At 44.0% G+C, this 27,903-nt stretch overlaps 1 protein-coding gene across 10 annotated transcripts in view; it reads left to right on the top strand.

The window, feature by feature from the left end:
* Positions 1-27,903, top strand: part of TENM2 (teneurin transmembrane protein 2) — a 1,142,683-nt gene that overhangs the window by 940,532 nt on the left and 174,248 nt on the right. For all 10 annotated transcript variants that reach the window (XM_019740872.3, XM_019740888.3, XM_019740899.3 and 7 more), the window contains 2 exons: positions 12,024-12,146; positions 24,275-24,480. In XM_019740872.3, the coding sequence (XP_019596431.3) occupies positions 12,024-12,146; positions 24,275-24,480 (329 nt within the window). The remainder of the gene's footprint in view (positions 1-12,023; positions 12,147-24,274; positions 24,481-27,903) is intronic.

Raw genomic sequence — 27,903 nt, forward strand, 5'->3', positions numbered from 1 at the left:
GCCTTAAAATTAGGTAGTGATTGAGAGTTAAACTTCAATAGATATTGTTTATTACTATTACCATTGTTATCCTTAGCCTGGTATACTGTAAGACCTTGATTAATTGCATTTTTTTAAAACACAAGTTGTCAAGCCATTCTTTCACTCAGTAAATATTTCTTGGACACTGGTGTGCCCGAAACCTGATATTGGTTATGGGGACAAATTCAGAGAGCAGGGAAGAAGAATCAGTTTCATCTCTCAAGGTGCTCAGGGCTCAAAGTTTGGGGGAGGAAGGAGGTAGGGTAGTCAATCACGACGTAATTATCATGTGAAGCCATAAATGCTGTAAGAGGTGTGGGTACAAAATACCCCAAGAGCGTGAGGGAGGAAATCAGCCTAGAAGAACCTCATTCAGCCACCGTGGTCTAGAACTGCTCTAACAGGCACATGTGGCCCCTAAGCACATGAAACGTGGTTTAGTGCGATGCAAGAACTGAATTCTCCACTTTGCTTAATTGTAAATAATTTAAATTTTAAAACTGAAGCCTTGTAAAATATTTTCTCTGTTTAATACACTTCTGTTGTTTTGACAGGACCACATTTCACTTGAACCATTAAAAATTTAGCATCTGAATGGAGATAAGCTCTAAGCATCAAATACAAACTAGGTTTGGAAAACTTAGTACAAAAAAAAAAACCAAAAATGTGAACTATCTCATTAATGATTTTTATGTTGACTACATTTTGAACTGATAAGAATTCGGATCTCCTAGGTTAAAAGCATACCATTAAATTCATTTTTACTTATTTAATATGGTTACTAAAAAATGTTAAGTCATATATGAGGCTCGTGTTATATTTCTATTGGACCAGAAGCCGCATGCAAATGACATTTCGAGTTGAAAGGTGCAGAAGTTCAGAGGAGAAAACCAACCCCGGTCACCATGGACATTTCTTTCTGGCAGACCTGAGGGCTGGGCTTGCTTAGGCCGCTGCTCCTGGGGCTGCAGAGGACCGAGAGAGGTGTCTCTGAGAGTTATTCCTACCTGTGAGAACTCAGCAGAGTTGCCAGATTCAACAAATTTAAAGAAGAAACAATCTGACAACCCTTGACCTTAGACATGTTGTAGAATTACAATAAGCCTCCTTCTCTTCATTTGTAAAATAAGGGTAAGAAAGACCTACCTCAGGAGGGTCTGAAATGAAAGATTAGGTGAAATCAGTTAAGACTAGTAGGGGTCATATTTAGAAACGTAAGCCTAAAAGAGCTAAGTAATGAAAAGTTGGGGAACTTTATAAGCGTGTTTATCTTTCTTGAGCTCTGAACACACGGGTCAGGGAGAATCTCTCTCCCAGGCTGGTATTAGCGGAGACACCAACCCCCAGTTGGAGGTGAATTGGGATACAGCTGGATTGGGATCTTCCAGAGAGTTATAGAGGTTGGGGAGCATGAGCCGAAGAGAGGAGGGAGGTTAATTATGAACCATGTCTTACCTCTTTCTGCTGTTATTGCCATGTTCTGCGTAAGCCAAAATGCAACAGCAATTACAAGGCCGCTACCTGTTGAGAGAAATGTGTACCTGTAGCAGGAAAAACTGTGTGGGACTTGAGTGTCACATAAAAACCCCAGAAATTAGCTCTAGTAAGTAAACTGTCACAGAGTCAAAATAAGTCAATTGTGTCATTTATCTAATTGCAGATGAAAATGGAGTTCTTTTTTTATGAGCGTAGGTGGCTTGTGTTCCAAAAAGCAAGTGTCCTTTCTTATTTCCAGATTCACTTTCTCCCAGTAAAAAGTTGACCATGTTGATATTAGCATATCAGAGGACCAGGACTGCCTTATTTCTGGGAATTTTATTTCCCACTAGATGACCAGGCCCTGAGAGAGAAAAGTAATTTCCTTTTTTTTTCTTTTCTTTTTTTTAACACACGGTTTCTTTCCATCAAAATCAAATTTAAAGTGTTTCAGGTTAGGCATGTGAAATCCACTTAACTAAAAACCATTTAAGAGAAAGATCAAGCCAAATTTGCTAACACAAGGTTTCTTTTATTTCTGAGTTAAAAAAAAAAAAAAAAAAAAAAAATCCTTGAGCGAACCATGTCAAAAATTAAAAATTGAAAAGAACACGAGCAACCTCCCCATGTGCCTAATTTGGCCTCGCTGAACAAATGACCAAATTGAAATGAGAATTACATACAGGATTTGCTCAACATTTTTATTTCTTCAATTCATTTCTCACTCTTGAAAAACGACCGCATTCACATGCAGGAGCGAACACGTCTTTATCGACCATGGATGCCATCCTTGGTCCAGGCAGAAATAGAAAAATGGTGATTTTAGATTCTAGTTGTGAATGAACTTCTGTAATAGGAGTAATTTGTCATAGAAACCCAGTCTAATGAATGGAGGATCAGGAAGGATCATAATGCCTCTTTTGTTGACTAATTTATTAACAGGTTAGTTTTGCACATGCCCTACCTTGCAAATAGTAGTAACAAACATCTTAAACAGGTGAGAGAAGACTTCTCTGCCAGCCCTTGTTATCTCTTTAATAAGGCATCGCATTGCACGTAGATTTCAGAACTGCCTGTATTTCTTTAAGGAGAGGGAAGAGGACAATAGAAAGAACAGAGTCAAAAAACCAAGGTTCGATCCTGGCTCAGTCAGTCATCGGTTGTCAAGACCTTGGGCAAGTCATTTTACCAAGGCAGGGCTCAAGGTCACCATCTATCCAGCAAAGGTCGGGGCCACATGACGTTTGAGCCCATCTTGACGGTGGCTCTGTCATTCTGATGTAATGCAGGAAAAGAAGCCACCGCGGTTCCTCTGATAGAGGGTTCAGGCAAATGGGGGAAGAATACATCCCCAGTATTCATGGATGTTGGAGTTGAGCTGACGGTTGTTCTGCTATGAGCTGGGATGGTGCAGTACTCAGGTATTAGGTGTCACATGGCTCAGGTTCAAATCCCACCTCTACCACTTACCAGCTGCGTGCTACTTCAGCTCTCTGAGCCTCAATTTCTTCATCTGAAAAATGGGAAAATAATGTACACGCTTCATAAAATTGGTGTCTGGCATACACTACGGGCTCAGCAAAAGCCATGCTCACCACTATTGTAGTGACAAAATGGCCCAAGACCCGGCAGGAAGTGGTACACATTTTTTTAGTGCTTCTGGTGTGTAGTATGCTCCCAGATCTCTGCCTCCTTTACACTGACAACACCGTATAAGGTCAATTTGGTCACCTCTCTCCCCATAGAGATATAATTACAGAGCAAGAGAATGCTGCCGAGAGTGTGCTGGGTTCCATAACCAGCTGCCCCACCTACCAGCCCTGCCAGTTTAGGCAGATTTCCCATCACCTTTCTGCCTCCATTCTCTCGTCTATAAAATGGGAATCATAGTAGTACCTACCTCTAGGTTTACTGTAAAAGGTAAGTGAGGTTATTGCTTGTAAGGTGCTTAGCACAGTACGTGACGCTGAGTTAGTACTTCACAAAATGTTAGCCTTTATTCTAGCTAAGGAAAGTAACGCTCAGAGCGGTAAACTAGTCTGCACAGGGGTGATCTGCTTGTGAGTAGTAGTGTGGGGATTCGAACCCTGGCAGGAATGGATCCAGTATGTCTCAGGGACCCAGGATAGGGAGGTAGCTCCTCTTTTTCCCTATTCCCGAGGCCTCTCCCCTGGCTTGGCTGCCAGTGTCAGATTGCCTGGCTGTGGGCTCCAGTGTTCAGTCAGAAGGTTCATTGGAAACAGTTCGTTGGGGGCTGCCCGAGACTCAGAAGGGAAATGAGTCCAGAACCTCCCTCTCTTGTGTGCTGCAGCCGAGGGAAGAGCCGTGCCCGAGGAACAGAGTATGGCCAGTGCCCTAAGTGCCATCTCCCTGAGCCCCCTCACCACTCTCTCGTAGAAGGCTGTTTTTCACGGGAGAGTTCTCCCTCTTTGTTCCAGCACACATCACACGTCTACCGATCGATATGACATCTTATCCTCTAAAACATTTATAATGTCTGCTTCCTAGGATTCCAGGGGCCGCATGCCACATACAGCCTGGTCGCCTTTCCTTTGTAGTTGGTGGTCTCGTGGACCAGCCCCCTCTGTAACAGGGATGCTGGTTGCTGTTCTTAAAGAAAGGCGAATATTGCTTGGGTTGTCAACACTGAATGAGAAGCTTGGGAGGGGGATGGAGAAAGCTGTGTTCAGGTGTATGTGTGCCGACTGTGGGGATGGGTTTTGCTATCACCAAAGCTCTTAAAAATCCCAGACCATGATTTATTTGCTGAATAAAGCCTACCGATATTATCATTCTTTAAAGGTATTTTGATCACATGGGTCCTTTCTTGGAGAAAGAAAGGCTTTTATTTTATTTCTTTCCTGGGAAAAATAGCGACAGGAACAGGGTAGTTTGGGGTGGTAAATGATACCCTGTGTGGCCAGTGGCTCCAGGCATGTGTTTATCTGCCTGAGGATGAGCTGGCTCAGTGGACAATGGGACGCCAGGCCAGCTCGGCAGTCCTCCAGGGTACATTCCAGGAGACTCTGCACAAGGAACCGAAAGTGGCTGTGAGCGCGTGTCTGTCTTACGTATTGATCTGCCTGGTGATGCTGAGAGCAAGGAGCCCTTGCTAGAGGTCACCTGAGCTCACCAGACACTACACACCCACAGTGTCAACTGTTGCCACCTGCAGTGCATCCACACCAGGAGTGGGTGCGAGGGGACAACAAGGGTAGGGATGACACCAGCTTGGGGCTCCCTGCATCCTGAAACTGCAAAGAGCCCCGTTTTATTTTCCTCCAAACACGGGAATTGATTAATTTCATACCACTTCCCACTCGCTGTGCCATCCTGAGCCTGTCATGAGGCTAGATTAATGTGCTTGGTCCCTCTATGTGGATTCTTCTTGTCTTGCGAACACACTGCTCCCTGGTCCCAGAGCTGCCTCATGCAACTATCACCTTGTTCTTAAGGCAGACATGGCAGGAGGCGACCGAAAGCCTCCCTGCTTTTACAAGGGACTAGAATGTGGGGGACACAGAAAAAAAATCCCCACAGATGACCGTTTTAGCACCATGGCTGGAAGAGAAGGGAAGGCAGGTAGTTGTGTGAATGCAGGTACATGTCTCCAGATGCCCCTCTCACTTCCACTGCCAGGAATCTGGTATCATCTCTGTGACTCATCCTTTCTCTTCTGTGTAATTTCTGTGCCATCAGCTTTGCAACCGTTTTCGAAGCTGCAAGCTAGAAGCTGGATGCAGGCAAGCAAGTTTTCAGAACATTCCTGGGAAGTGGTTGCACATATCCCATTACTAGTGAAGGGATTTGTGGGTGTAACTTCCCTGCAGGGCTTTGAAAATTCACTCCATTTAATGCATGACAATTGCAGTGGGAGGGAGATGAGAGAGATCACCGAGGCAGCTTGGAAGGGATTTTTTTTTCAAACACCTTTAAGATTTAAAAATTTTAAACTCCTTTAAGACTCAAGGCATTTCCGAGCATGTTATCCCTCAATGGTTTTGTTTGCATCTCCTCTTTTGGGCAGAAGGTCATTTGGTAGCCCTCCTAAGACAGATTCCGCTTCCTCCTCTTTGGGAAGCAGCTCTGTGCCCTACTGCATCCCCTAAGGGGGGATACACACGCTGACCGAGGAAAAAGTCACCGGACACATTGATCGTTCGTCAGCCTGACTGTAGGTTGAAGTTGCCGAACAGATTTATTTTCTATTGACGACGGCGATTCCTTTCAATTAAACAGCAAACTGGTCGCTGACCCAGACATATTTATAGAGGACGATTGACTGCTTACAGAGGGAGGTGTCTGTTCCTGAGTGAGGCTTGACAATTTGGAGCAGGTGATTCCATAGCCCTGGTCAGGGCTGGCTCCCCAGTGCTTCACTTAAAAGACTCAGAGGGCCTGGTGGCCTCCCAGGAGGACTCGGAGGGAGTCAGTATAGGAAAGCGTGAGGTTGGCAGCTTGGACTCTGCAGTTACACGGGCCTAAACCCCTCATCCCCCATTTCCTGGCTGTGTGATCTTGCGCTAGTCACTTAACCACCCTAAGCCTCCATTTCCTTATCTAGAAAATGTAGATCATATTACCACTTCCCTGGGTGGGAATGGAAACAAATGAGCTTTCATCCTCTTTAGCATTCTCCAGTGTCATCCCATCTCACCCAAGTAGAAGGCCAGGTCCCTCCCAGGTCACCCACGCCCCACCACCTGGCTCTCCTTTCCACTAACTCCACACCGCCCGGCAGTGTTCTTCCCCAGGGGTCAGCATGAATTGCTGTCTCACTTCCTTTAGGTCTTGGCTCAGATGGCACCCATCACAGATGCCATCCTTGACCAGTCTACATTTAAACAGATGCACGCTCAATTCCCCATCCGCCACACCCTGGCACTCCTTAACCCTTGACTCTGTGTTTCACTTAGGTGTTCAGTTTCCCCGTCTCCCCCTAGAATGTAAGTGCTATGAGAGCAAGGACGTTGTTTTGTTAACAGCATTATTCCGGGTGCCTAGGACACATCTAACACACAGTAGGTGCTCAGTAAACATAAGCTGAATGATAAAAAAACGAATAAATGAGATCATGACCGTAATTAGCCCAACACCTGGCTCAGTGCCAAAATAAATGTTCATTGTCCCCATCATGGAGTAGGCTCATTTGCATGTGTTAATTTTCACTACTGCTCGCAAAAGTGCCTTTGCAGATGGCCTGTGCAAGTTGAGGGTTAGCGTTTGTACATTTGAGCCCTGATTATTCCACCGTGGTTCCCTTCTCTCAGCAGGGACACTTTTGGAATTGGCTACATTTCCCAGGGGAGCCCTGGCATTGTTGACTAAATTGGCTGATGAGGGAGCAGAGAGACTCAGCCCTGACCCTTCCCATCATCCTACCTGGTCTCTGGAGGAGTTTTACCATCATCTCTAAGGCCCTTGTGAGTCTAACCACACGGAGCCACTCGACCCAGCAGGCATGGCTCCCTCCTCCCACTCCCTCAAATCTGCTTGCCTGAAGCCTTCCATTTTCAAAGGGAAAGCCCGATCTCTTCCTCAGGGTACATATCGACAAGCCTGATCTTTAAAGATACCCCCTGCTCCTGGGGGCCTGCTCAGCAAACACAGGGCATCCGTGGTGCCATGTTTGCCCTCTTTGATAAGCAGGGGCTGAGCAGCTCTCTGGGAAGCGCTGCTGACATATTGATTGACTCTCTTGTCAGGTTGATCCTCTGCCAGCCAATGAACATGGAAGGTTCTAAGTGGCACCCAGCAGGGCCCACACATACCCTAATTACTATTTCACACAACCCCTATTCCAAGCTGCCACATCTCAAGGCCTGTAAGCTCCCATCCTTGTGGTGGCTGGAGAATTCCGTTACCTGCGCCCAACCCCACTCCCTTCCTTTCACTTGGGTTCTTTTAGAGCCCATCTGGCACAGAAACAGCCCACTTCAACACCAAAGTAACACCGTAACTCCAGGTAGGTCTGTTTCTCATTCTTGCTGAAATCCGGGGTCTGTGTGTGGTCTGTCCATCCTGCCTTGGTTCCCTTTCAGCCCTCGTTGAAAGTTTTCTGTCTTTAGCCAGAGGGAAACTTTCAGAGTTTGGCTGCCTACTGTGGTTTTAGTGGCTGATTTCCCAGCTGCCACCTGGATTACACGAGCTTCCACTTGGAGCCTTTTCCCTGTTCCATCCTTGCTGACCCGTGGAGCCCCACTGTTCTGTCCGAGGGTCCCTCTAGAGCAGAGCTTGTCACATCATGATAAATGGTGCATTTTGGCCGCCAGCAGGGGCGAATAACGTTAGGGAGAGAGCCTCCCAAACTCATTTCACTTCTGACCCTAAGATGGTCTGAACAGAACCTTTGGGATGAGCTGCTGGAGCATTTGTGGGGAGTGGGAGAGGGGCCCACCCACTGTATCCAGCTGATATAAGATGATGAGACCAGTGTTCCCCAAAGAGCTTCAGATGAAGAAGCAATAAGTCTGCCTACTCTGAGGCTTGGACGTATTATGGCATAATGTTTAAAGAGCTCTTTTTTGTTGTTTTTCATAGAACCAAATGTAGTGGCCCTGAATACGAGCTAACTTTTCCTGGCTGGATTGTTGGGCAAGATCCTCACCCTATAAATAAATAACTTCAAGGAATACACCAAGACCTGGTGTATAAAAATGGAGTTTCTCACTTTCCTTACAAATGAATGCATGAGTCAAGATAGTCTCAGGCATGCTGCTGTAACCAAGAACTCCAAACTCTCAGTGGCTTTCAACAGTAACACTTTATTTCTTCACTCATTCTGTATCCTAACCCTGGTCAGCCATGGCTCTGAGCATGTTATCTTCACTCAAGACCCAGCTGACCATGTGGCAGAGGACAGAAAATGTGCAAAATGTGTGCTCCTAAGTCACATGGCCATATCTGAATTCGACAAGATGAGAAAATGTAACCCCCTTCCGGAAGGGGTGCTGACTAGAGAAAATGGTCATTCATCGACCACAGTGAGATTGCCATGCGTTGCAAGAAAGAGACCAGGTTTGCTGAGCTCCTACTGCAAACCAGAATGTGCAAGCAGATCACTAGGAAATATGAAGCAGTCAGCCACATCCTACTGAATTCCTCCTGGGATCCCCAAAACCCTCCTGGGATCAAACTTCATAGTCACCCGTTTCCTCGCCTGTGAGATGGGGATTATGATAGAACCTACCGCAAATGTCAGCCGTGAGTCCTGCTTAAGATAATGTCTGTAGAGAGTCTCCTATGGTGCTGGCCACAGCAGCGGTTCAAGGGCTGGCAGTAGATATCCATATACAGTGGTACCTCGGTTTTCGAACGTAATCCATTCCGGAAGACCGTTTGAGTTCTGAAACGTTCACAAACAACCAACAGCTAGGCCTCAGGATCTTGCACTCAGCGGAAGCCGCAGGACATGTTCAACTTCCGAGGCGTGTTGGAAAACTGAAGCATTTACTTCCAGGTTTACGGCGTTCATAAACCAAAAGGTTTGTCAACGGAGACATTCGAAAACCGAGGTACTACTGTACTAATGATCAAAATGCCTTCTCTTTGCAGACCTGTCCGTATGGCTGCCAGCACTATTTCCTTTCCTCCTTTACAGCCCTGTATTGTGTATTTTTTATTGATAAGAATATAATGTGCTACAGTCTAACCCCCAGTCTTCCTCTGTGTGTCATTACCTATTCTAATACACATTTAGGGGGTACCTTCCATATTCAGGGTGCTCTGCTAGATGCTTCACCTCCCTCTGTCCCTAAGCAGCCATTGTTCTCCCTGTAAAGGGAAACCTTTACAAAAGGTAAAGGCGGGGATGGACTGACGGACTGATTTGTCATCCCCAGCCATAGAGCAAATCAGTAGCAGAGCAGAGTTCTCATTAGTCAGGAAACTCATTTACTTCACAGCTCCCCTGGGCCTTTCTCCTAAGGACACTTTAGTCCATCCCCACAGGCCAGAAAGATTTTCTCATTTTCTTGCTCAAGAAAGAGAGAAGGAATAGCTGATCAAGGAAAAAAAAAAAAAGAAGAAAAAAAAAGTGCAAACAAAAGCCTATTTCAAATCCCTCTCCCCCAAAAAACAAGAGAAGGTAGTTATACCCGCTGGAATTCTCACTTATTTACTTACCGTTCAATTCAACAACAGAAAATATGCCCAAACTTGAGTTTCATGTTTGTTGCATTGCTTCAGCTCGGAGGAGAGAGCTTATGCTCAGTAGATTTGGCTTTTCCCCTTTCCCCATCTTCACCTCACTTTCTTATTTTTCTTTTCACTTCTGGGAGTTGTCTGAGAAGTTACTTGTATACTCTGACCCTAACCCTTCTCACCCCGTCTGTAGTTTTCTTGTTTTCAAAATACGTTTTGGGTTTTTTGAATAAAGAGATGCTATGGAATCCAAAACAACGAGGGGGGGGAAGGGGGGGAACAGGCATCTTTGAAAACGGGGGAACACAGTTTCATGAATGCCCTCCTGTTGTGCTATATGATTAGGGTATTGTTTGCTCACTGTGCTTTCAGAGCTGATGGTTACAGTGTGTTCTGCGTGGCATGACAAGGCTCAGTACTCAAAGGGGGGAGCCGTTTTGACCAGAGTTTTCATATTGATGGGGCCCTGGGGGGTTTGTCATCCTGGCCTGGTGGACCCACCACTTCTTTTTACAGATGTGGAAAGCAAAGCTTTGTTAGGCCTGGGCCCCAGCTATACCTGCTGTGCCTATCCGTGTCTGTCTCAAAACACAGAGAAACCCCCCTCGAAAAAACCACATCTCCATCGCGGCAGCCATCTGGCTCAAGGCAACCCCTGATAACCCAATAGTAACATTAAAAAAAATCGTTTTAAAATAGCTAATTCTTTGGCTCCCTTCACCTTGTAATTACAAATCAGAAGCTATCGTTATCTTGAAGCAACCACGATTAGTTCTCATTTCCTGACCTCTGTACAGTGAAAATATGTCATTATTTGAGGCAGTAGAATCTGGTCTCTTCAAGTAAGTGACCTACATATAACAGATAAACTGCAGGGGAAAATTAGGTGTTACCTTGACGGAAAGTGTACACTAAATGTCACATGCTCTTATTAGTATTTATCCTCTCAAAGAGTTCCAACAGTGGGCCTTGCACTTCCGAGTAATGTATAGAAACAACACGTGGCTCTGAGTTGGGGACGTGTGTAAACAAAACAAAACCAAAAAGCAGACATACACACAGGGGTACCTTGCCACCTTCATCTGCTGCCATCAGTCTGACCCATATTGTTGGAGGTTAGGTTTTTAACCTTAATAGAACGCAGCCTGACTTTAAGTGGTTAGGCACATGCAGCATTAATTGCCATGTGAACAATTTCCTAAGCCTTGTTAATTGTGTTTCCTGTGGTTAATTGTTTCTCCCATCCCCGCATCTGACTCGGAACCTTTCCCTGTCAACAGCTCTTTCTCTCCACAGCGCTGAAAACATAGCAACAGCGTCAGCCTGTGTCCAGTGGAAATGCCAAACAGACGCGATGCGATTATTGTTTGGACAGAAAATATGCAGGGAGATGAACTCCTTATTTATTCGCAAATGAAGCATTTCTTAGAGAGGGGGGCTTGGAAAGAATGCAGGTCGTTTGGGATTTGCCTTTTATTGCACGCGGTCCAACAATTCACCAAGATGCAAGCGTCAGAGACAGGGGTGTATGGAGTTTGTTAAAGTAATTGGGAAGTGGGGAGGTGGGACAGACAGAGGAACGAGGAAGACCGGGGGAAGTTTATTTGGGGGAGGGGTGAGGTGCACAGGGGAGTAAAGCAAGGGATGTACAGACAGATGTGCTTCTGTCCAGAGCAAGAAGGTATCACCCCAGCTCTGTTTCATTCTGCGCCATGGCAACGGGGACCCGATGGCATTGTGATATTTTCAGGGAAGGACCTCATTCCACAACCACTCCCAAAGCTATTTCCACAAGGTGTGGAAAGGAGAAATATTTTTAAAGTGTGACATAGGGGTGGGCTTTGCAATGGGCCAGACACGGCTGGCCACATTGGTGTTTCGGTGCCGGCACACAGAGTCAGACCAGCAGGCTAGTCTTATCTGGGTGGCCTGGTCTTGAAACTGAGTCATATTTTGAGTAATTTGGGGGAAACAATCCCTGTCAGTACCCCTGGACTACCAGTCGGAAAACAACCAGCTGTGTCCAGAGCATGGGAAGGCCTGGATGTGATGGAGCAGTGCCCCTTACAGGGATTCCAGAAGGGCCTTCTCCCCTCCCTGGTAGCACCACCAGAAGGTCTGGGCTATGTTTTCTCCTGCCTCCTCTGCTCACCACGGGGCTGCTCTCCCCCTGAGGCTGTGAGCAGCAGCAGGACCGGAGACCAATGGAACCACGCAGATCTACCTGCTTTCTGTAGTATTTAGCTTTTCCCTGCGGCAGGCCACTTTGAACCACAGCTGCCTTAAAAGGCAGTCGCTTGGAAGAGACACCTGGCCCTCCCCCTTGACATTTGCACTGCTGAATTATCTATTCATATATTTTCATTACTCTGTCTCTCCTGCAGCAATGCATCTGCTCGGACTCAATTGGCAACTCCAGCCGGCAGATGGACACACCTTTAACAATGGGATAAGGACCGGCTTACCGGGAAGCGATGATGTGGCAACAATGCCATCTGGAGGCAAAGGTGAGGTTACAGCTGCTGCTTGCCCTCGTGAGGTCACAGGAAATTTCAGAGCGCTGGCCAGCTGGTTCAGGTTTTCTAATCCAAACCTTGGAAGGTATGCAAAACGGGAAAGAAAGGGGAATTTGAAAAAAAAGGGGGTTGCCTCTCCTAGGTGCCCCTGTTCAAAGCTGTTTGCTGTTCCTGCCTGTTAGCTGTGTTTGGCTGAAGTCTCTCAGAGCTGGCATGGTGCCTGCTCACATCCGTGTGCATACCTCTGCTATCTGCAGCCACTGGCACAGGCTGCAGCTATTTGAAAGCATCCCAAAGCCTGGGCAGAGGCAGCAGCAGCAGCAGCTGGAGTGGCAGAAGCAAGTCCTTCCTAACTGAGAAAGCCCAGAGCAGCCACTAACGGAGAGCCCTCTCCCCAGGAGAGATGCAGCCTCCCGGGGAGGAAGCCCCCCACCCCCGCCCCTCACGGCAAGAAAGGGGAAGATTCAGACTCAGAGCAGTTTGGCGTTGGGGGGAGAACAGACAGGAGTTTTGACAACTGGGGAACAAGGCTTCTCTTCCAGGAACAGTGAAGGGGACAATAGAAATGTTTATTGAAATAATCAGGTATCTGTATTCTTGCAGGGAAAAAACGGTGCTAGCAAGATGGTAAGAAGGAGGAGAGAAAACAGAGCCATGGGGAGGTGGGGATGTGGGGCATTAAAAGAGCACAGCAGCCCACAGCCAGTTATGCTTAATGCAAGATGGAAATCACAAACTGGAGAGGTGCTGCAAGAGGGTGTCTCCACCCTGCCTCTCGGCACACATAGGCGGTTGTAATGCTTCAACTATGACTTTTTTGTCTCTTTATCTAGTCTCTAATAATTGCTGTACTCATCTGTCCTAATCCTAACACTAAATTACCTTTAAGTAAGCATGAAGAAGTTTCATCTGAGGATGAAATTATATGCCTTCCATTATCAGGTAACTAAAACTACACCTAAAAATGAAAAGTATATTTTGTCTTAACTGACCGTATTCTGCCTTAACTGACCCAAAAGCCCCAAGTCAAATTTGTCAGCCTCGGATTTCAATCCGTTCCCTTCCAGGGCTTGATACCATCTGCAGCTTTGTTTTCCTTTATGACAGTGGTTCTCAGCTGGGGCGTTTTTTGCCCACCAGGGCACAATTGACAATGTCTAAAGACTTTTTTGATGGTCACAATTAGAGTAGGTGCAACTGGCATCGAGTGGATAGAGGCCAAGATGCAGTTAAACGTCCTACAATACACAGGACAGCCCTGCAGTGAAAAACTACCCTGTCCAAAATGTCAGCAGGGCTGTTCTTTGAGAAAACTGCCAGGGCGAGGCTGCGGGGGTTAGAGGGGGGGGAAACTCCGCTATATTTTACCCATAAATGTCCTTCAATCTACAAGTCAGCACCCTGTTCTTTGAGAACACAGAATCCATATTTGAAAATGAATGTGCATAGTCTCCCTTCAGGCTCCTGGGTGTCTATTACGTGTTCATACCTTCTGAAGTTCTATGCAAACCATTTTCACAGATTGTCCTTCCCAAAAGGGGATGACTCCTAATAGGCATTAACTTCCATAAATTAAGGTCAGCCTCTCCTCCCGTTTGTGATTACGCTTTATTTGGAACCCCCACCTCACTTTAGCATCCCACCCCAACACAGGCAGAGCATTCCCCACAGAGAACAAGTCCTAACTGAGAGTATGGTGTCTCTAATAAATGAAGAAACACTTTCCATGGCGTCTTTGGAAAGACCAGAATTTTTCCCCTCAGATGCAACACTCTTTTGAAAATGTTGGGTAAGTCAGATACCATCACCGGTTCAGATATTTTCCAAGTGAGTTATGAGGCAGACAAAATGGTTGCCAAATTGTTGTCCAATGAATTTTGTCAATAGGACTCTTACAAAGAAGGATGAGAATTTAAAACTGCTTCAAGTTGAAGTAAAACTCAAAACAGCTTAGTTCTGAACACCAAAACAGTACATTTCTGATGATTGAAGATATCAGACCTCTTCTTTAACTTGCTGTAAAGTTTGGTTTAACAAACAATGAGATGGGTTTGAGTTTTCTCACACTTGGCTGACTCTTCTCGAGAAAGTGACCTTAGGTTTGAATGTTTTTACCCAGTGACCTCACTCTTGCCCGCGCCCCAGTCCTATACCTTTAGATAACCTGAATTAATTCCAATTGACTACTTTTCCAGTGTTTCAAAGAGACAATCAAGAAATATTGGCAATGCGTTAATTAAATAACACCCCCTCTATTTTTTGTGTGGTATACGATAATCCTTCACTCTCATGTTTTAATCAAGATACACCACACTGTGCCAGGGAGCTTTAACCTTATTAAGCAATTACTGGGTAAGTATCTAGCAGAAGTAAATTACAATGTAAGCAAAACACGGACATGTGAGTGCCATCTAAGATGGCACATCGATAGAGATTTCATTACCTGGTCTTTAGGAGTGTTTACATTTCTCAGATTTGGAAAGACATCTAACAGACAGGGCAGCATACACACTCCGATATGTTAGTGGAAACAAAGCACTTGATTAATTAGTTAGGAGAGTATGTTCTTTGGCTTTTGTGTTCCCTTTTCCATTTGTTTTGTTATAGTTTATTTTTCTCCATTCTCTCGTTCAATTAAACCTTAACGTGGTTGGTTGTTGGGTTTCACATCAAGAAAAGGGAGCCCACAGACTGCCAGAATCACTCACCATCTCGCGTGTATTTCTATGTTAAAAGGAATGAACTCATACATCTTCATTACAAGAGCACGGAGCTCTTTTTCTATAGATCTGGGTTTAGATAAGCCTGGAGAACAAAGATTCAATACAGTGTTCTGACCTGGTCAGATAACATAAGGGAATCCAGTGTGATTGGCGAGGCCCACAGGCAGAGTATACAAGAGCTTTCAAAGGGCACATCGTACGCAGCCAGTTTGCTCACTGATCTTAAGAAAGAATAAGCTCCCAAGTAGAATTTCAGGGATCATTCTCAAAACCTATCACTCATTTTAAATTCAAGGTGTCCTTTGTATCGGGGGTCCCCGAACAACATCTCCTGGACCAAATCTGGTCCACTGCCTGTTTTTGCAAATAAAGTTTTATCGGAGCAGAGCCATGCTCATTCCTTGTCTAGAGCTGCTTTTGTACCACAGGAATGCTGTTGACTGGTTGTGACAGAGACCAGATAGCTCACAAAGCCTAAAATACTTACTGTCTGGTCCTGTACGGGAAACGTTTGCTGATAGCACTGTATCATTCACAGACCTTTCCTACTTTCCATGGTCTTCCCTGTAACTACACAAATCGTGGGGGCCTAGGGAGAAGAGACCAAACTCCCAGGAGATCCGTTCCTCTTCTTGACCAAGAGTTGGGTGTGATCCATTCCTGGTAACTTTCTATTGACAGATCGTCCATAATATAGGACTCTGGAGTTGGTCCAGCCAGATGCAAACACCAGCTCCATCACTTCACAGTTGCATTAACTTAGGCGAGGGCTGTGTCCTCCCTCAGCCTCTGAGTCCTCATCTGTAAAATGGGCCCCCTCCCCCTCATAAGCATGCTATCCAGCATAAACGGGACAACTTTTATAATACGTGGTGTGCGGTACTTAATAAGAGGTGCATGAATATTAGTTGTCACGGACATCATCATGACATCTTTCATCTGGCGCATTGAACAAGCCTCTGTGGGCTGCCACTTCTTACGAGATGCTGTATTTTCCAAAGGCAGAGGCTGCCTTCAGAATGTCAACACAGACAATCATGCCATTTCCCTTTATTTTTTATTTTTTTTTAATTCTAAGAATTAGAACAAGCCCAAATGAAGATTTCTTCCCAAACATGTGCTTGATGAGGCCAGTGGAGGCAAGACTTCCTATTCAAAAGGGCCAATCTGCAAAAAGCTGGCCTGTTCGTCACAGCGCTGTTTGTCTCACTGAAACTGGAGCTCCATCACTGCCAGCCTGTTTGAAGCCCCACCATTCTCGGTTTATAACTCAGCTGTAAACATTTATTTGTGCCTGGAGCACATTTCTTTCCTACCATTTGAAAAAAAAAAATCAGAATAACCAGATGGCATGCAAGTTGGAAAAAAATGGCAAAGACTGTTATTCTGTTTAGAAACATGTTTTCCTACACTTGCCCTTTCAGCAAAAACTTCATAATGATTTTTACGAGTTGGCTTAATGCATGGTTCTAAGAGCCAGATTAGTCAGGAGGTTGATAATTCTTCCTCTGGCTCTTGTCTCAGTGAACACAGCCCAGGGTTCCAAAATGATCACTCCCCTTCCTGGGGCTTTTTCAAAGTCACTGAAGTTCCCAGAAGAGCAAGGGGTCATCATTTGAGCCAACCATTACAGTGTTACATGTCTACTGGCAAACGTACCAGTAGCCTACATAGTGACACAACACCTGCCCTTGTTTTGGAGGCCATGTTGTTCTGCCGTGGCTGCAGACGGGTACCCCTTCAGTTCATCTCATTGGTGGATTTTAGCCTTTGATTGTCACCCACAACCACTCTAAGTTGCATAGTTTCCAGGTACACAGCGCCATCATGGCTTGACATTGGTATTAATAATAAGATCCAGTTTCCCTCCCCACTGCATTTGATCTTGTTCACCTTGGCCGTCTTCTCTTCCATAGTTGCTCTGCACACCCAGGGATTGGTCTCTGCTATCTACATGAATATACACCTTTTTGTATCTCTTTCATTTAGCCCAGCATCTGGAATGCAGTCAGCATAATGGTTAGATAGGTGAGTTTCAGTATTGGTCAGGCATGGCTTTCAGTCTCCGCTCTACTGCTTGAGAGCTGGGTGACCTTAAGCCAGCATGTCACTTTACCTCTGTGGTCCTCTCATGTGAAAAACAGGAGAAGTCACTGGGAGATTGCATGGCAAGTAGTAACCACTCCATATATTTTAGCTGCTATAATACTAATAAACTGAGCTACAGATTAATGCAGAAGGAGGTCCACTGGAATAGTCAGATGTATAAGCATCTGTGGACCCTCTTACGGACAAAGAGTTGACCATTTTTATCTAAGGTGACAAACTGAGGTTTCAAAAGATGCAAAGGCTCCCGACTTGTATAAAATCATTATTGCTGTGTGGTGTCGTGAATACGATCACAGGAGCAGTGATGCTCGGGCTAGAAATTTATTCCTGAAGAATAGCCAGCCAGCAGCAGGGTGAGGGATGATGGGCTGTGATCACTCAAAGGAGTGTCGTCTAAGGCAGTGAATCTAGGCTCCTCTAGGAGAATCTTTTCGTCTATCTCGTGGTTAAACAGAACCCTCAGATGGTTGTCCTGATTCCCCAATAAATGGAAACGAGGTGTAATGACTGAAGCAATATTCCGAATTCAACTTTATTTGCAATAGATAAAAATATGTGAGGCAGAAGAATCTGCAAGGCAGATTTATGCCAAGGTGCCTCCGGAGTTCAGTTAAGTTTAGGAAGTATTAATATGAGGCTTCATTTCCCCGGTATGACTCAGAGACCATTCCCTTTATCACTTGTTTGGGGAATAGTCTCGCTGTTTCCATAAATGAATTATGGCAACGTTTTCTGAAATGATTAGCTCCTAATGTGGCTACGGAAGGCTGTCGATTTGCTTGACATCGGTCTTATTTAACTGGTTGGGATTTTAGGTACATGTTTCTGAAATAGGCAATAGCTTCACGTTACATGAGCAATCTTCCGTGGAGCTATAAAGGTGGGTTGTCGTGTGGAATTGATCATTAGAGTGTTGCTGCTCAAATCCCAGAAATCTCATCTTGAAGCTGGAGATGAACCAGCCAGAACCATCGTATGTTAAGCATCTGCTTCTTAGGGCAAAATGATCATCACCTTCACTTTTCACTTTGAGCTCGTGGATAGAAAGAAAAGTTTGACATGGAAGCCACAGCTCTGGGCGATGTGGACTGGACTCAATCCTGCTTGCCAGGACACCCTGCTCGGTCACTGCCTAGAACCCAAGGATGATGGCCAGACTTTCACAGATTGGCTGCTCACTTCCTCTCCTGATGCTGCCAATTCAAGCCCAAATGGAGTGCAGGGGACCCTGGGCTATAAGCTGCCCAGATGAGGCATGATGGGGTTATGACATATACCCCAACTTTGATGTTGACCAAACATTACCTAGCACTATAGTAGATGCTCAATAAATGCTGAAAGTATGAATGGATGACGCATCCAACATTGCTTTCATGAATCATTGCTAAATAAGTAAAATTGAGTTGTTTGTCACTAATGCAGGCTGCACAGAGGTTCCTACCTGAGAAGCAGCTTGCATACACATCAATACCTATAACTTGGAGCAAATGAACTTGTGACTTTGTTTTCTCTGGCCATTGCACCTTAATTCATGTGGCAGGTCCCTCCCCATCTGCAGACGTGTTGACCACTCATTGTATACTGATTTTAGCTGCTCTGGAAAATGACAGCTACCACTCCTTGATCCTCTATAGTGAATTGTGCCTACCCTAGGCAGCCTGTACTTTAAATTAGACCATCACAAATATATCCTCCACATCTGGGATAATTACAGCTGTTTTTAGGTAGCACAGCAGCAGACCAGAAAGCTGTAGAAGTGCCTGCAAGTCAGGTACTACCTACGTTGCCCTGGTTAGCCCTCAGAAGGAACCCCACTATACCAACGAATCAATAAGCTCGGAGAGGGGGAGTGATTTGCCCAAAGGCGCACAGCTGGTAGTTGTCAGAGCTGGGATTCAAATCCAGGGATGACCAGCACAAACCAGCAAGGGTCTGTGTGACCTTGCCTTCTGTGTGACCTTGCCTTCTGAGATCTCAGAGCTTCTCAGTATGAGGATGCCCAGCCTGTAGGTAGAGACAGAAACCTCAGGTACTTTGTTTCCTTGCTGCCTGGCTCTCAGTGGCAGCCTGTTAGGGACCAGCCATGTTTGTGGTTCCAGAACAGCTGGCATGGCTCAGGGGAGCCCAGGTTCACGTTGGTTTGTGGGATGGGGGCCTGGTTTGTGCTGCTGCCCTCTTTGACCTTCTGTCCTGGGTCAGAGCCACTGAGAAGCTTCCTCACACTGGCTGCTGCAACTGGCAACATCCACCTTTTCTTTTTCTCTCTTTCGAGGCTGTATTTGTTTTTATTTTTTTAAAGGGTTTTATTTTTATTTTCACTGTTTTTAAAATTACTGAACTTATATGCACATATTTTAAAGATTTTGTAAATGTATATAGAAGAAGCCTTGTTTTCTTTTGCCAGAAAGAATATTAGTGTAACAACTGGGAAATTTGAATAAGATCTGTAAAATAGGTATAGCATTGTATCAATGTTGATTTTCTGTTTTTGATAGCTCTACACTGGTTCTGAGAAAAAGAATGTCCTTGCTTTTAGACAAAAACACATAGAAGTTTTAGAGGTAAAGGAGCATCCTGTCTGTAACTTACTCTCTGTGTTTCAGAAAAAAATGTATACGTATATATGAGAGAGAACATGATAGAGCAAATGTATAGAACATTTATGGAATCTGGGTGAAGGATATGCAGGATATCTTTGTACCATTTTTTTAAATTTCTCTATAAATCTGAAATTATTTTAAAATGAAAATTTTATTTATAAAAGTAGGTACACATATATGAAAAGTGAAAACCCCTCTTTGCAAAAGCGTAATCAGTTGCACATCTGGAGAATTTGGTTTGAAAGACGTCACTAGCTTTTAACAGCAATAACTTATGTTAAATGAATAGAGTTTGTTTGTTTTTTAAGTGTTGGCACCTTTCTCCCTCCTGCGAAGACCCCCGCATACACACACACACCCATCCTTTGTAGCATACACCCAGAGGTGACCCTCCTGCTTTGCTCTGTAGACCACAGTAGACTAGAGTAGAACGCCACTCAAGATAGCTTTGGGTCCAAATCGCTCTCATGTAGATCAGGACACGGAGACCTTGAAAGCTAGACCTAAACTAGCCAGCTTCTTCATGGCAAGGATGGGAGTTCAACCAAATAGTTAATTTACACCCCTCTTCCTTCCACAAAACTTTCAAGGTCATTAAGCATCAGGATTAGGACCCTTGACTTTCAGTTCTTAATCTAAGAACCTCTTTACGCCAACTCCCCTGGTTTATTTGTTTACAAGATTTTACACAAAAGAAAAATTAAGAGTTTACTCATCATTTTTCAAAAGGATCCACGAGGAAGTTTCCTTTAAATAGTAAATATCCCCATAGAGCTTTCAAAACGTAAGTTTGTTTAAAAAAAAAAAATCAGCTTACATGCAACTTTGCAGAGTGAATCTTCCTTAAGGCTCTCCTTTCACTCAGTAGTCACAGGGGTTGTGCTAAAATACCCCATCAGATGGGCATGTAAAACATGATTCAGTTCAACAAGCATTTATAGAGCACCCATGGTGGCCAGATTCAAATCACAGAGAACCCAGAGATGAATTCGAACCCAGCTCTGCCTTACCTCAGGAAGCACAGTGTCTATTAAGAGACTTGGGAAGATAAGCAAAACCAGCTACATCCGTAGTCACAGGTGCCGCTCTAGAGGTAAGTGTCAATGCTACGGAAACCCAGAGGAGGAACCTGTGTGTCTGGTGTGGGGTAAGGAGGTGAGGGATGTGAGGGGAAAGAGAGCTTCAGCGTGAAGGCGTAGCTGACTTTAATTTCAGCGTTAATCAATAAAGCAAGTTTATCAATAAAGTAAGCTAATCAATAAAGTCACCGTACTGGCTTCTAGAAGTCCCCACCAAAAATCAGTAATGGAAACAGGTGCTGATTCCCAAATTTAAGCTTATTCCATAGTTAAGTCTATTCCAGAAGAATTGTGCTCTCCTTGCTCTCTTGGTAGATTAGATAGATAGATAGATAGATAGATAGATAGATAGATAGATAGATAGATAGATAGACAGACAGACAGACAGACAGACAGACAGACAGACATATATACATATATACAAATATACATACATACATACATGTCATGTATACACACAATGTTTTTAGAAAATCCTTTATTCTGAAAGGGAAGCCTGATGATTTCCCATATAGTTTTTCATTATTTAATTCCGTGTAACTAACTGGCATTTATTTGACTTACTGTGTGCTAGGCACTGCACTAAGCCCCTCTTTGTGTACATGCATTTGTCATTCTCACCCTATGAGACAGCTACTATTATCTTTCCCATCTTACAAAAAAAGAATGGAGGCCCTGAGAGGTTAAGCAAATTGCTGGAGGTCACCCAGCAAGGAGGAACCAGAGCCAGGATGTGAACCCAGTTCTGCCTGGCCGCAAAGCCTGTACTTCACCCAGGTGTGCTCTCTCCTTAGTGGATGGGACGAGAAGGAGGGGAGCACCCGAAACCCTAGGGAGAGGTGTGACAACTGAGAAAGCAGCCTGTGCTCACCGGTGGTGGCCATGGATTTACAGAAGCCAGTGTCCTGAAGTTGGGGGTCTAGTAAAAGAAGGGGGATTCCACTCCTCTAAGAACCAACCTGCTGCAGGCTCTTGTGGGAACTTCTTCAGAGCCAGTGCTGCCTGGAGGCCAGCCACCTTGCACCGCTCGGCATCCTCATTTGGCTTGACATTATCAAAATCCATTTAGGTTTCAACAGTAGCTTAGCTGGCTCATGGGTGCTGGTTTCCTGCTTCTTTTCCGTATCCTGTCATTAACCCAGCAACCCTGAAAGCCCAACAGACGTGAAGGAAAGCCCATCTTATTAAGTTTAAAGATGACTCATTTCTTCTCAATTCTATTCTATTTTTAATGCATTTCTTTAACTTATTGCCACCATATGATTGCTAGGATTACTTTTGGTCACTGTCAGAGGCCCCTAAACTATTCTTCCCCAGGGGTCTTTTTAAGTACGTTTCTTCCTTACTGCATCCTTTTAATTATATCCCTTCCCCCAAAAGGCCTTAATTTGGGGGGTGGAGGGGATCTGTCCAAAGCAGCATTTTTAAGTATAAAATCGTTTCCAATTTATAACAGTCAGAGCTTCTGATCAACTTGTGATAATAAGTGTTTCCCCCTCAACTTGTCATTATTTCAGCAAAAGCTTAGAGCCTTGTAGACAACAACAACAACAGCTCATTTTTACTTAGTATTTATTTTTGTGCCAAAAATTATTCTAAAAGCTTTGCATGGGTTAACTCATTAAATCTTCATAACAACCCTATGAAATAATAATAGTGCCCCCACTATACAGATGAGGGAACTGAGGCACAGAGAAGTGATACACTTAGCAAGGATCAAAGCTGGGATTTGAACCAGGCCGTTTCAGCCCAGAGTCTCTGCTCATACGTACTATGTAATATTCCTCCCCATTACAGGGAGTATTCCATGTGCCGTAGCCAACATAAAAGTGTTAGAGGAACAAACCATCTAGTCCCCATCTAAAGATCTGAACCACTCAGGACTTACTCATTGTTTCTTTGCTTCTTAATGATGTTACGTGACAGAAGCTTCCAGACTTCCCTCAAGAGCCTGTTTCATGGTTTTATTATTCCAGAGGTCAAGATTCTTCTTCAGGTCCAAATCAGTGTTTCTCCTCCATTATTTTAAGCCCCTGTTGACTTTTTATTTGGTACACTTTTGAGCTACATACAAATGAGTCATCACCTCTCTTGTTAAAGAAAAAAGGGGGGAAAAAATAATAACTTCAGACTTCTCAAGTCACTCTGTGGTTTTCTTTTATAATTTAGATATGGAAAACCTTCAGAGATCCAGAAATGTTACCTCTTCATTTTACAGATGGAGAAACAGGCACCAAGGTCATTTATGAGTCTGGTCTTGGTGCAGTGTCCAGACAGAAACAAAGCCGTGTCTCTGGCCTCAGACAGCTTCACTGACCTTTCATGCCAGTCCTCACTCAGCAAGCTTATAACCTCTCCTGACCTTGCAAACCTTCTGCAAGGTGGAGTGGCCAAATATAGATAAATATTTTCGGAAGAGCCCATCCATTACAGAATCAGAGGGGAGCACGCTTCCCACCCTTTGCCCATCCATCTGAAGAAGTTTTCACATCCATAAAGCCATCAAAGTGGTCAACTGAAAAGTGAAAAGACCCTCGCAACAAATAATCTGTTTAATTCTTTCTGTATCTGGTTTCAATTGGTTTAAAATTTCTCAAGAAGATAGGGGATTGATTTTATTTTTATTTTTTTTCAATGTAAGAATCCATTTGAAGGAATTACAAGTGACCTTTCTAACACTAGGTTCCGACTAGGCTTTATTCCCATTTTACAACTAAGGAAAATGAATTTCTGAAAGAGATCAGTTAACTTGCTTTTGTTGGGCAGCTACCAGTAACGCCCAGCTCTTCCTTAACTCTGTGTTCACGAAATAAGTCACCCTCGGAAGTGTAGCAGGCACTGTTTGGTTTACTGTTGTTTAAAAATCTACTTTCAAAATGGGTATTTCTGGAACTCCTATTATTAAAGTTCTGAAGGATGCTGAGTGCAGGTAATGGGTATATGCCATATAAGCGATTTCAAATAATGCTTCCGAGATGCTTGACAGTCACTGTGAGAGAGGTGGTCTCTACATGACTCTTAGGACCCTTCTTCTTGCTCAAGGAAAGGGGTCACTCCCAATACTAGGTCCGCCTGAGGTCAAGTCCCATTTTCTGTTGAGTCAGTTTATTTACTTTGGACTGATTTTTGTTTATTGTAGTTTCTTTTCTTTTTTTTAATTTATGAAAATGTCAGAGTACATTGGATTTATTTGTGGCTGGAAAGAATAATTAAAGGCTGCAAGCATTAAATGTGGTGCCAAATGAATATGAGTCTCCTCCCTTCCCCTGCTGGTCATTTTTACATCTCAGAGTCATGTTTGGGGTTGTCGGAAGCTTTACGTGTACTTAGCAAACGCCAGCACTTATTCTATTTTATCAATAAAGAGTAGTCACAGAAGTTTTGGAAATCATCACGCCCATATTTCACATGCCCTGGGGTATGAGTTTATAGCTTTGTTATTTAATACCTAAATGTTTTAAGCTGTGACTTAAAGAGAAACTTGCGATGAGTTTAATCTTAATATGTTTCTGGGTTTTTTTTAAATCCTGGTACATAATTAAACAGAAATGTAGAGCCAACTGATGTGTACAGATGTCACTGACTCCCTACCAATTCCTGTCTTTCAGTGCCCTGGTCATTGAAAAACAGCAGCATAGACAGTGGCGAAGCAGAAGTTGGTCGGCGCGTGACCCAGGAAGTCCCACCAGGCGTGTTCTGGAGATCACAGATTCACATCAGTCAGCCCCAGTTCTTAAAGTTCAACATCTCCCTCGGGAAGGATGCTCTCTTTGGTGTTTACATAAGAAGGGGACTTCCACCGTCTCATGCCCAGGTATGACCATGCTTGATATCACCCTGCGTTTAAAACTATACCACTTTGCACCAACTAGGATGTCTGTAATTGAAGGATGGACAATAAAAAGTGTTGGCAGGGGGGTGGAGAAGTACGAACATGGGTACCGTAATAAATTGGTACATTGCTGGTGAGCATGTAAAATGATGTAGCCACGGTAGAAAATAATTTGACAGGTCTTCAAAAAGTTAAACACAGAATTACCATATGACCGAGCAATTCAACTTCTAGGCGTATACCCACAGAGGACTGAAAAGATTAATTCTCATAAAAACATACACACAGATATTATAACAGCATTACTCATGATAGCCACAAAGTATAAACAAACCCAAATGTCCATCAACTGATGACAAACTGCAATATGTCCACACAATGAAATATTATTGAAACATTAAAAAGTAATGAAGTGTTGTTATATGCTACAACATGGATGAATCTTGAATGTATTATGCCAAGTGAAAGAAGCCAGATATGCAAGGCCATATATTATGTGATTCCATTTATATGATCCAGAATAGGTAAATGTATATGGACAGAAAGATTGGTGATTGCCAGGGGCAGTGGGGGGAGGGAATTTGGGACTGACTGCTAGGAGGTATGGGATTTCTTTTTGCGGTGATGGAAATGCTCTGAAATCAGATAGCTGGTTGCACACAGCTAACAACTACTGAATTGTAAAATGGTGACATTTAAGTTATATGAATTGTATCTCAAAACAAAAGGTAATGTCCCTACCTGACGGAGTCAGCTTTGCTAGACGTGGAGGTGAATGTTGGGTATTTTCTGTCCAGGTGTCTGGTTATTGGGGTGAGTTGTTGAAATAGCACTAGAAAACATCCCACTGTGTATGCAAAGAGTGATGTAGCATTAAACGAAAGTCAGCAGCGGTTTCTCTCTGACTTTCCTGTCCTTCCCTCTACTTAGTTCTGCAGGGAGTCCTTGGCACGTGACAGTGAGGTTATTCCCAGTGTTGGGAGTGAAGAGATTCAATTACATTATGGATTTCATTTGTTTTTCCTCTCGTCCCTCCTTTAATTTGTCCTGGTAGAGATTGTATTATACATACTACCAGGATAAATGAACACCTTACTGGCTTGGTTTTCTTTTACAGTAAGTTTTGGATATCCTGAAGAAACCCAAGTCAGGTTTTCCCGCCTTGTTTGCCTTCAAATCCAACAAGTACATAAAGAAGTATGTTAAGAAAATACTCCAGTAGAGGGAAATCATCCTTAACCATACATTATAGCCAGTCAAAGCTGACTTTAAAATGTGTTGGAAAGGTATTTATCTAGAACATTCCATTGGAAGAGTTTAAAACTTCAAACCCATTGGCAAATATAAAGCAAGGAGGGTACCATGTCTTTGTCTTTAGCTCATGGCAGACATTGCTAATCAATGACTGCATTTTTTCCTCACTGAGCTCAGTGCACAGATACATCCAACAGAACCCTCAAGGCAGCCACTAACGATTGATCAGTGTTGGCTCTCAAGATGAAACTGATTTGCAATCTCATCTTCACAGCCTGAAGTGATCAATATAAGGGACTTAAAAGGACTATTTCTTTTTTGAGAGGATGGGCTGTGGAGGTTTTTATTACCGTACACAGCTATGCTATAGGGACCGATATGGAAAGTGGTAATCAATATGACCTCCCTCAATCCATCCAGAAAAATATTTATGGGTCTAGGCACTGATTAACCAGAGAAGAGTTAACGTAGCCCTGACCAAGCAGAACTCCTGATACAAAAGACACATCTGCTCTTCCAAGAGTTTCTCATCAAGAGAAAGAGAAATTCAGCTGAGAGGAGTCCCTGAGGCATTTCTGGAACTCTGGCCAGGCCACATGGTGCTGCTCTGGGAAGTTATGCGAATTGTGAGGTGGTCTCCTTGACCTTCAGGCTCCACTGATTCTATTGTAGCACAACTAAGGATTTGCAATGGTGAAATCTGCTTTTTGGTGTTATTCGGGAGTTAAGTGTGAACATGCCTCTTGGTACAGCTAAGCATAACTTTCCCCTCAGCCAATTAGATGCAAGGAGCTTTGCTGGTTAAAAACACTTCCCCTCCCCCCGTCGTTTGTTTCAAAGAACAGTGATCACCCTTCCCATGCATGCTCTGAGCAGCTACTATCATGGAAAAGCCTGTGATCGTGACAGGTTGCGTAGGTGCGTCTCTGTCACCGCGTGATAGTGGACAGCAGGCAGGAACACTCTACCCAATTTCCATGCTGCTCTGACATTCAAGCCTGAAACCCACGATGACAATGTCTTTTCTTCTTTTGTGGCTACACCACACTGTCCATCTCCTGCCAAGCCAATGATTGTTCTAGTGATCGTCCTCTCAAAATAGCTCCGCTCCAGGGACAGTCCCATCATATTTCAAGGGAAGAGAAATGAATAGGCGTGGACTGATGTGCACTGAGGGTTTCAGTCCAGCTGTCAATTTGGGAGTTTAGTGTGTGTTGGAGGGTCAAGTAAGCGACACAGCACAGATGCTTGGAATTGCACAAGACAGGTACAATATAGGGGCGCTTCTTAGAAAAAGAAAGAAAGGGAAAAACGACTTCCTACACATTCTCACATTCGTTCGCTGTCATTACGTGCATCCACGTCCATTTGATGAGCTACATTTCCTCGAGGAGATGGTGCTTAGCTCCTTGCAAGGACAGGTGACTAACTCATTATAGAATTTCTCATCTATTGGCATATCCTATCAAGGAATGTAAGTTCTATAGGGATTGGCAGTCTAGCCAAGGTGACTCATTTGAGCTGGAAAGTGATAAAGAGAAAGAGGTGGGGAGGAGAAAGACTGAAATTCTATTGGCTGTCTTGCATGAAATGGCTATGCTTAAATTTTATTGAGTATCAAGCTCTGACCAAAAGCCTACAAGGTTTAGTATCCATGTCCAAGGATATTAACTACAGAGAGAATCCTTTCTGCTTAAATTTCCCAAGAATCAGAGTCCGTCCCAGTTGACTTTGTGAAAATGGCTAAAAACAGTGATACAGAGGCACCATAGCATAGGGGAGAAAGTCCTGGAATAGAGGGAGAACTGAGAATGGAAGCCCTGCTGCATGTCTGCCAGGCGACCTGGGACATGTCTCTTAACCTCTCTTGGCCTCAGTTTCCTCGTCTACCTGTATGACCTCCCTTACAGTGTTGTTATAATTACACAACAACAGCGACAAAGGTAGGATGAGAAAACATTTTACAAACTAAGGCACAATATAAAGATATCACATGCAACTGTTTCACTGTATTAAGAACTTACGCATGGCCCTAGCAAACACTATATGGAAATAGGCACTTATATAAATACACTTGTAAAAACAAAATTAATTTTCTAGTGTTCTCTTCTTATTAAAGAACAAACTGTTTTCATTAAAGAAAAATTTTAA

Source organism: Rhinolophus sinicus, chromosome 5 (assembly GCF_057876585.1).
Source record: "Rhinolophus sinicus isolate RSI-liver-muscle chromosome 5, RSI-T2T, whole genome shotgun sequence".
NCBI lineage: Eukaryota > Metazoa > Chordata > Mammalia > Chiroptera > Rhinolophidae > Rhinolophus > Rhinolophus sinicus.